General features: G+C 38.1%; 1 protein-coding gene across 1 annotated transcript; it reads left to right on the forward strand.

Annotated features, from left to right (window-relative positions):
• Window positions 1-57: 57 nt before the first annotated feature.
• Window positions 58-5,524, forward strand: LOC133655816 (uncharacterized). Its single transcript, XM_062056357.1, has 5 exons — window positions 58-99; window positions 173-210; window positions 296-383; window positions 2,922-3,204; window positions 4,837-5,524. The coding sequence occupies exons 1-5, from the start codon at window positions 95-97 to the stop codon at window positions 5,062-5,064; spliced, it is 642 nt and encodes a 213-aa protein (XP_061912341.1). The 5' UTR covers window positions 58-94; the 3' UTR covers window positions 5,065-5,524.
• Window positions 5,525-10,353: the final 4,829 nt, after the last annotated feature.

The raw sequence follows: 10,353 nt of genomic DNA on the forward strand, positions 1-10,353 counted from the left end.
CAAGGTAGTGCATCTTTTCAAATCTCATTTACATCTGCTCTACATCTGCAGGCTTGTCCGAGTGGCCAGAAACCAAAACGGAACTCGACATTGTATGGAGTAAGTAGCTTCATTGTCTGAAATAATACTATTATTAACGATAATAACAATGCATGTATATTTTTTCTATCAGTTGTCCATACGGTCAGTCTGGTTTTAACTGCAATGAAAGTGAGTGAAACAGTCGCTACATGTGTTGTCTAGCGTGACAGTAAGCCGCACTGTGTGCTATAACGTCCTATTTCCTGCTCGTTAGCATGGCAGCTGGCGTTGGTGGTTGTCGGCTCCGTGTTCGGAGGGCTGTTGCTCATCTCGACCATCGTTCTGATCGTCATGTCTTGCAAGTGAGTTTGTATCGGCCAAGGTAACCCAGTTAGCCCCCTGTTGGCCTAAATATAACAAGCAGACGGCGAGCTTTCTCCCTGCCACTCACAACGAGGACTTATTTTTCAAGATTCTGTGCAAAATTGAGTTCCAGTTACCATACTGACACGAGCACACAACTACTAGGTATTTTACCACAACAAAAGCCATCTTATATTTTTATAAAAGGATTCGCACATGCAAATCAACAGAAGATTCCTAAAGACTTATACCTAAGCAAGCTTTTCTTCCCATCACTCACATTTTTTTTGTTCATGATTCTGTGCAAGAATTGATTCTCAGTTCTGACCTGAATACAAGACTAATAGGTATTTGTCCCCTAAAAAGTAATCTTACATTTAGAATATCAGGATTCATATTACAAGACTACTAGGTATTTTCCATAAAAAAGTATTCTTATATGTGTAATATAGGGATTTATATGACAATACTAGCAGGTATTTTCCACAAAAAATGTGTCTTATATTCGTGATATAGGGATTTATAATACAAGACTACGAGGTATTTCCCCCAAAAAACGTTGTCTTGTATTTGTAATATAGGGACTCATAGTACTAGACGACTAGATATTTCCCCCCAATGTCAAGACTTGGACTTTGGGGTTTGTTTTCCCGGAAAGCAATGGAAAGTTGGCGCGGGCATGTGAGTACATATTTTATTTAACACTATCAAAAAAGAACAAACGAAAGGCGCGCACAATGGCGGAGAACAAACTTGACTATTGATACAAAACTTGCACAAGGGCAGAAACTATAAACAATAAACAAAAACTTACTTGGCATGGAACGGTGAAACAAACAGCATGAACTGAGCATGGAATCGTAAACATGGCATGAAGCAGAGTGATGATATGGTCCGCCAGGCCGACTGCCTGGCAACTGAAGCTTAAATAATCGTGACATGATTACAACAGGTGCGTGTGTCCAAATGAGTCCGGTGCGTGAGTCCAAAAACAGGTGAAACTAATAAGTAGTCATGGAAACAAAACAAGCAAGAGTGCACAAACAGGAACTAAAAAGAGTCCAAAAAATAAACAGCTCATGGCCCAAACAAAAACATGATCAACAGACATGACACCCAAAAGTTGTCTAATATTTGTATTATAGGGATTCATGATACTAGACTACCAGGTTTTCCCCTTAAAGCAATCAAGTATCAAATTTATGAAAACAGTTTCTGATAACTTTTATCCTGAATGTCTTTATGTACTGAAAACAATTTGAAATGAACTCCCTAGTTTCTGATATCATTTATCTTGGATTCATTCATGTATTATTGTGTAATGGAAAAAACCCTACATGCTGTTATTTATCCTGAATTTGTTTTGTTTATTGTTATCTAATGAAAACTACAGTACCTGATATCAATAATAATCATAATAAAGGTATTTTACCAGGTATTTTTCCCTTACAAAAATATGTCTTATATTTGCAATATAGGGCTATAATATAAGGATTCATAATACAAGACTACTAGGTATTTTCCCCTAAAAAATATTCTTATATTTGTAATTTAGGGATTCATACTACAAGACTACTAGTTATTTCCCCCCCCCCCCCCCCCCCCCCCCCCCCCCCCCCCCCCCCCCCCCCACAAAGTTGCCTTATATTTGTAATATAGACATTCATAATACTAGACTACTGGGTATTTTTCCCATAAAAAAGTCTTCCAATTTTTGTGATGTAGGGATTCATAAAATAAGATTAGTAAGTATTTTACTAGGTATTGTCCCCCAAAAAATGGTCTTATATTCGTAATATAGAGATATAATATAAGGATTTATAATACAAGATTACTACGTATTTTCCCTTAAAAAAAAGTGGTCTTATATTCGTGAAATTGGGTATCATAATACAAGACTACTAGGTATTTTCTCCCCCAAAAAGTTGTCTTATATTTGTAATATATAAATTTATAATACGAGACTGCAGGTATTTTTCCCCTAAAAAGTTGTCTTACATTCATATGTAAGGATTCATAATACTAGACTTCTAGTTATTTTTTCCCCAAAAAATGTCTTATATAAGGATTCGTACGCGCGAACCAAAAGGTGACGCCTAGCGACTTGTCTCCAAGCAAGCTTTTCTTCCGGTCACTCACACTCACCAGTGACCCGGGGAGGTTTTTCTTCATGATTATGTGCAATAATTGATTCTCAGTTACCATACTGACCCAAACATAGGACAGTATGTTTCCCCTATTGAAAAGTTTAAAAAAAACATGTGGTCTTATGTTCAGGCTCTAGAGATTTATGCATGTAAACCAGCAGATGGCATGAAACGACCCCGATAGCAATTAACAGAGGATGAGTTGCGATGTTAATTTTAAAATGATGGCGATCCATAAATCATAAAGGCAAAAAGAATGTAACCGCTCTAAAGAAAATACAAAAAAAGTTTGATATATAAAAGCTGCTCACCTTTTGGAGACGCTGCAAACTACAATGGAATTAATAGACATTGTTGCAATATTTTGACTGTAATTCTTTGTCCTGATAGATCCACGAAGAAGACGTCCAAGAAACAGAAGAGTCGAACGCGGAGGAGAATCACGAATTGGGCAACTCCTATCATGATAAGCACCCGCTGGGTTGACAGCCTCCCAGCCAACAGGCAGCCCCCGCCAGTAAAGACAGAACCAGCAGACCACGGCCTGAAACCTTTCCCAAGGCGGTGGCGTGCCAGGATCCCGCGGGCCACGGCCTCCACCGCCTGGGACAGCGGGACCAACCTGGATATGACGCAGAACAATGGCCGTCACATGGCCGGGGGGAAGAGTTCGGTGAGTAAAGTAGTCAAAGATAAAGGTAAAAAAAAAAAGTAAGCAACCCACCAGGTACGCTTTGGGGCACTTTAATACAACTTTTTTTAGGAGATATGATGTAAAGTAAATCATCTGTTCAGGCTGTAAGTCTACGTGGTTGCCCTTTTTTCATTTATTACTTACCAAAATATGCTGGGTCTCTTAAGAATGAACGAAAAATATTTTCTCACAGTAAATATCTTAAGGTTTTACTCGGTAAAACTAAACTAAAAGTTGTAGAAAGCAATTTTTCAAACAATTTAAAAATATATATATGTATCACAAAAATATTTTTAACCGAAATATTTTTCTATTAGAATTTTACTCTTTTGACTGTTTTTTGTGACATATCTTGCCTTTGCGCTGTATTATGAGTAATAGATAGCGTGAATAAAAAAGATTAGAAAATATAAAGAAATTAAACAAACATTTGATTTGCATGATTTCGCTGCTATATTTGGTCCTTAATTTTTTGTTAAAGACAATATTTTTTTAATTCTATAGTTCCTTAAAAGAAAATACTGTATTTGATGTTGTTCATGTTAATTTAAAATAGTTATTTATTTACTTTATTTATCTAAATATGTTTCACTTCTATTATTTGTTTTTTATTTTAAAAAAAAAGTAGCAGTAGTTAACTTTAATATAGATAACTAGGGCTGTCAAACGATAAAACTGTTTAATCGCGATAATCGCAGATAGATATAATTTTCATCATTAATAAGTGTACCCTAGACAGTATTTATCTAATTATGTTTCACTACTATTATTGTTTTTTATTTAAAAAGTAGTAGTAGCAGTAGTTAAATTTAATATAAATAACTAGGGCTGTCAAACAGTTAAAAATATTTAACCACAATTAATCGCAAATAGATATAATTTTTCATCATTAATAAGTGTACCCTAGACAGATTATTTTCGGGGGGGGGGGGGGGGGGGCTTCATATCGCTGCATGACAATTTATGTACTGTATATAATATATATATATATATATATATATATATATATATATATATATACCCACACATATATATTTGTGTGGGTGTGTAAATATATGGCTATGGTTCTTTACAAAAATTAGCTCAATAAAAATATGTAATTTTTAAAAGTTATTTATTTACAGTATTTATTGAATTATATTTTACCGACATTTATTGTGCCATGGACTAAAAATTAAATTACCAAAAATGTGCACCCTTTTTCAAAATATGCAAGTATTTATTTATATTCTTTTACTTTTTATGTTATTTTTGACATATATTTTATTGGGCTCCACTATAAATAGTGGCTAATGTAATCAAAAAATATATATTTCATGATTCAACTGCTTTCCATGATAGTAAATATTGGAATTTTAAAAAGCGATATTAATTATTTCATTGATTCTTTAGGTAGAGTTTGTTTATTAAACATCTTTTTTTTTTATTCTTATTGTAAACAAATCCAAATATGGCATTTTTGTCATCTAAACAAGTGGGGAAAATCCTTACAGTTTTTGGTGAAAAGTATCAGTGTGTTGCGACAGAGGCGAGGAAAAACTCAACAAAAATGTACTGAAACTGTGCTGAAATAATTATTGACGCAAAACAAACACGATCCTTTTATTGCAGTGGCTCAATGACCACTCAGACAACACGAGCGGCAGCCCCTACCAGCATCCTCGCAACCAGACCAGCTCGTACGACCAGACTCGAGCCGCAAGCAACTCCTATGCAGATTCGCGACCTTTGAGCAACCCGTACACTCAGGATCGGCCTCAGCTGAATCCGTACGCTCGGAACCAAGGCCAGAGCAATGGCAACTACTCGCACGATGACGGGAGACCCTTCAACTACTGAGGCTTTGACGCACAACCACAGCTCAGGGATTGTGCAATTGCTTTTAAATAAATGTCAGGGTGCTGAACACATCACCAGGGGGAACGCCAGTGTGGTTTGTTCTATGGAAACATATTTAACTTTTATTTGTATAATGTGTTTGTAGATTTTTTTAATTCAGTGCCTTTGTAACAGATTTAGATTTATATAGCGCTTTATGAATATTATACCCACTCGTAAGTAAAATGTTCAAATGTTTCTTCTTAATGTTCTGTCATCATCTGTAATTCTGGGTTAGATATTTCAAGCTAGTTAGGTTTTGTGTCATGTGAGAGAATATTTTGTCCACTGGGAGCTTTTTGAACGTCATCCGCACTCATTTTAATATTATGTATGTTCTTGTCTATTTTTTCAGCATCACTTATCATATCCGAGATATTTCCGGGTTTTGTACAAATGATTAAAGTTTTACATGTTTTATTGCTGCTCAGGTTCAAATTGAACTATTAAACTTTCTTATCACTAGCCTTTTGCGGCTTTTCAACAGCACTGCTTTATCAGACCACTTTAGGGCGCTGACGTGCCACAGTAACAACAATTTACAATGCTTCGTCTTTGCTGGTTGTCATATAAATCCAACATTTTGTATTAAAAAGAGCCTCAAAGACACATAAATACAAATAAAACAACAACAACTGCAGTGTTGAATCAACCCCCACAGAGTGGATTTTAACACTTTGCAGGGGGTTTATATAGCTTCACACTCTGCAGAGTTAAATTAATATTTTCAAAATAGTTCATTATTTAAAGTACCACTGATAGTCACACAGACACACTAGGTGTGGTGAAATTACCCTCTGCATTTGACCCATCCCCTTGTTCCACTCCCTGGGAGGTGAGGGCTGCGCTCGGGAGTCATCTTGGTGATTTAACCCCCAATTCCAACGCTTGATGCTGAGTGCCAAGCAGGGAGGTAATGGGTCCCATTTTTATAGTCTTTGGTATGACTCGGTTTGAACTCACGACCTACCAATCTCAGGGCAGACACTCTAACCACAAGGCCACTGAGCTCTAACACCATGTTAGAGTTCCTTTAACTCACCAAACTGGGTTAAAGGAACACTCAGTGAGTTAAACTATGCAAGTCAATGTTCATCAAAATCGGATTAACGCTCTGGGATATGCATCATTTATCGCAGTTAAGTAGCGGCAGGACAAATAAAAGCTTTAGCTGTGGTAAGAGAGTATTTATAAGTTATTCAACTATCACTCCATGCTTGATGGAAGACCTCAAGTTTAGTCGCACGCCATTTGCGTTCCAGCTTTCTACATGATAGTTCAAGAGCTCTGGTTTCTTCTGTAAACCAGGGGGTACACCTTCTAGGGGCCTTTTTAAGCTTTAGCAGTGCTATTCTATCAATGGCGTTGCCATCATTTGGGAATGGTACCAGCAAGAGTCGTAGTTGTGGCAGCATTAATATTAAATGGTAAATGGGTTATACTTGTATAGCACTTTTCTACCTTCAAGGTACTCAAAGCGCTTTGACACTATTTCCACATTCACCCATTCACACACACATTCACACACTGATGGAGGGAGCTGCCATGCAAGGCCACGACCCATCAGGAGCAAGGGTGAAGTGCCTTGCTCAAGGACACAACAGACGTGACGAGGCTGGTAGAAGGTGGGGATTGAACCAGGAACCCTCAGGTTGCTGGCACGGCCACTCTTCCAACTGTGCCATGCCGAATTGCGGCCGCTAAGGCATTGGTTATTAGTAGCTTGTTGGGAATGAGTCAGAACTTCCAATTTTATAAGGTAGTGATCGGACATTACTTTAGTGTACGGGAGTACCATAACTTTGGGGGTGCTGACACTAGGTCTATCGCATTACCGTTGCAATGTGTGGGTTCATTGCGATGCGTGGGTTCATGCATCGCACACGGAGGGTCTGACGGGGTATTCAAATGGATATCAAAATTCCCACATTATAATTATATTATCTGCGTGTATCACTAGATCAGTGACAAACTCTGAAAATACACTGAAAAAGTCAGAATAGGGGCCAGGGGGACGGTAGATAACAGCCAGGTAGAGAGGTAGCGGTGTGACACACCTCATAGTAAGCACCTCATTTATATTTATTACTTAGGTTAGGGCTAAGGTAAGGCTTTCATTGGATTATTAGTGCGACCCCTACACCCCTTTTAAGGGGACGGGAAATATGTGCACTTGTATAGTTAGGAGGAGATGCCTCGTTAGAGTAAAAAAAATCATCTGGTTTTAGCCAAGTCTCACTGAGATCAATGGTGTTAAGATTATTGTCTCTAATGACCTCATTAACTAATAGTGCTTTGGGAGACAATGATCTGATGTTTAAAAAGCCCATATTATAGGTAGTGGGCTGTTATGAGGAATTTTTGTTATTAGTATCCGAAGTACTGGTAATAACAACGTTGCGTCTATTTCGCGTGGTGCGCTTTAAATCATTTCAATCACATCTAGGAATTGGGTGGGGATCTGGAGATTATTTGTTTGGTACTGCGATAGATAGACCGCTTCATAATTTGCCACCTCAGTAGAATGCATGTCTACCTCTGGCACAGTCAATACTGAAAAACATTATGTGAGTTGTGTATTATTCTACGAGAAATGCTTCGTGTGCAGGAATTTCCCAGCCTAGCGCTGGTTAGTTCTAGTTTAACTAACTCCTCACCCAGGCTGACAGGCACTGTAATAGAAATAGAATAGAATAGAATAGAAAGTTGCCTGTGTCTGAGCTTTCTCTATTGTACAAATGTTTGTAGTTAGTCATGTGTGACTCAACCAATAGTCTATGTTTCTACAAAACCCAAAAACCAGTTAAATTGGCACGTTGTGTAATTCATAAATAAAAACAGAATACAATGATTTGCAAAACCTTTTCAACTTATATTTAATTGAATACACTGCAAATAGTCATTAACTTAGAATTTAATGATTGCAAAAAAGTTGGCACAGGGGCATTTTTACCACGGTGTTACATGGCCTTTCCTTTTAACAACACTCAGTAAACGTTTGGGAACTGAGGAGACCAATTTTTGAAGCTTTTCAGGTGGAATTCTTTCCCATTCTTGCTTGATGTACAGCTTAAGTTGTTCAACAGTCCGGGGGTCTCTGTTGTGGTATTTTACGCTTCATAATGCGCCACACATTTTCAAAGGGAGACAGGTCTGGACTACAGGCAGGCCAGTCTAGTACCCGCACTCTTTTATTATAAAGCCACGTTGATGTAACACGTGGCTTGGCATTGTCTTGCTGAAATAAGCAGGGGCGTCCATGATAACGCTGCTTGGATGGCAACATATGTTGCTCCAAAACCTGTATGTACCTTTCAGCATTAATGGTTTAATGGTGCCTTCACAGATGTGTAAGTTACCCGTGCCTTGGGCACTAATACACCCCTATACTATCACAGATGCTGGCTTTTGAACTTTGTGCCTAGAACAATGCGGATGGTTCTTTTCCTCTTTGATCCGGAGGACACGACGTCCACAGTTTCCAAAAACAATTTGAAATGTGGACTCGTCAGACCACAGAACACTTTTCCACTTTGCATCAGTCCATCTTAGATGAGCTCGGGCCCAGCGAAGCCAGCTGCATTTCTGGGTGTTGTTGATAAATGGCTTTCGCTTTGCATGGTAGAGTTTTAACTCGCACTTACAGATGTAGCGACAAACTGTAGTTACTGACAATGGTTTTCTGAAGTGTTCCTGAGCCCATGTGGGGATATCCTTTACACACTGATGTCGGTTTTTGAAGCAGTACCTGAGGGATCCAAGCTTACGTGCAGTTATTTCTCCAGATTCTCTGAACCTTTTGATGATAGTACAGACCTTAGATGGGGAAATCCCTAAATTCCTTGCAATAGCTCGTTAAAAAATGTTGTTCTTAAACTCTTCGACAATTTGCTCACGCATTTGTTCACAAAGTGGTGACCCTCGCCCCATCCTTGTTCGTGAATGACTGAGCATTTCATGGAAGCTGCTTTTATACCCAATCATGGCACCCACCTGTTCCCAATTAGCATGTTCACATGTGGAATGTTCCAAATAAGTGTTTGATGAGCATTCCTCGACTTGCTCAGTCTTTTTTGCCACTTGTGCCAGCTTTTTGGAAACACGTTGCAGGCATCAAATTCCAAATGAGCTAATATTTGCAAAAAATAACAAAGTTTTCCAGTTTGAACGTTAAGTATCTTGTCTTTGTAGTCTATTCAATTGAATATAGGTTGAAAAGGATTTGCAAATCATTGTATTCTGTTTTTATTTACGATTTACACAACGTGCCAACTTCACTGGTTTTGGGGTTTGTAGATAGAGTATAGCATCCATTACAGGTACTTCTGGACTTCTGTTTTTGTCTCGTGTTGAATAATAACTAAAATTCCAAGGTGCAGGAGCAACACTAACATGAAAAAAATGGAAGAAGACTAAGCAATATACCTTTGTGCTTTGGAGTGTTAGGCTGTAAAATACACACGGAAGGTGTGATAAATCTCAATAATTTGGTTATGAATGGATTTTATGGGACTAACATGAGGTATCTTGAGATTGACGGGAATGTTATTGTTTTAACATAACAAATGCATAACCAAACCGTCTTTTTCATAATTTAAGAGTAGCGTAATTCCTAAAATTGTGTCTGCAAAGAGCCTTACTAAGATAATCAGGCTGTGTTTTGTAGTATTTATGCAAAAATGTATTAGTATGCTGGTGAAGAAATGCAGTGCGTGTGTTCCTAATGTTTTGTCCCTCTCATGTAGCCAAATAAGGTGCACTTGCAAACACAATAGCAAACATAAGTTGCTCAATTTGACCATGATTTTCAAAACAAACAGAGTCTGGGTGTTGAGCACAAAGCAAAAAAAAAACAGGTCCTTTTTTTTTCTTGCTGATGCAGACAACATGCCGACAGGTAAAAGTTCATCCTGGATGAAGTTTATGTAAACGAGCAAGCCATAAAAAGCTGTGTTACTCCAAGAGGACATTATTGGTTTGCTGCTGCTGGCTGTGGTCCACGGTGCATTCATCTCCATCCTAGAGAGCATCGCCATCGTTCTTGTTTTTGGACTTTTAGTATGGTTTACGTTTAAAAAGTGAAGCTTGAGAGCACTCCGAGAAAAGGTTGAGGATTCAATCAGTGATGGACCTTCCAGGTCTTCTTCGGCTTCTGTCGCTTCTTCTGCTGCTGTTTCATGGAGGTCACACTGAAACTCAGGGTAATGATATACATTTGGAAGAGTCCGTGTAAAATAAATACAATAACAT

This window comes from Entelurus aequoreus, linkage group LG08 (assembly GCF_033978785.1).
Source record: "Entelurus aequoreus isolate RoL-2023_Sb linkage group LG08, RoL_Eaeq_v1.1, whole genome shotgun sequence".
NCBI classification, from domain to species: Eukaryota; Metazoa; Chordata; class Actinopteri; order Syngnathiformes; family Syngnathidae; genus Entelurus; species Entelurus aequoreus.

Excerpts from the sequence above, each read along its gene's own strand:
- LOC133655816 (XM_062056357.1), top strand. Across the intron at positions 384-2,921 it reads CTGATCGTCATGTCTTGCAA|ATCCACGAAGAAGACGTCCA; the intron begins GTGAGTTTGTAT and ends TTGTCCTGATAG. Across the intron at positions 3,205-4,836 it reads TGGCCGGGGGGAAGAGTTCG|TGGCTCAATGACCACTCAGA; the intron begins GTGAGTAAAGTA and ends CTTTTATTGCAG.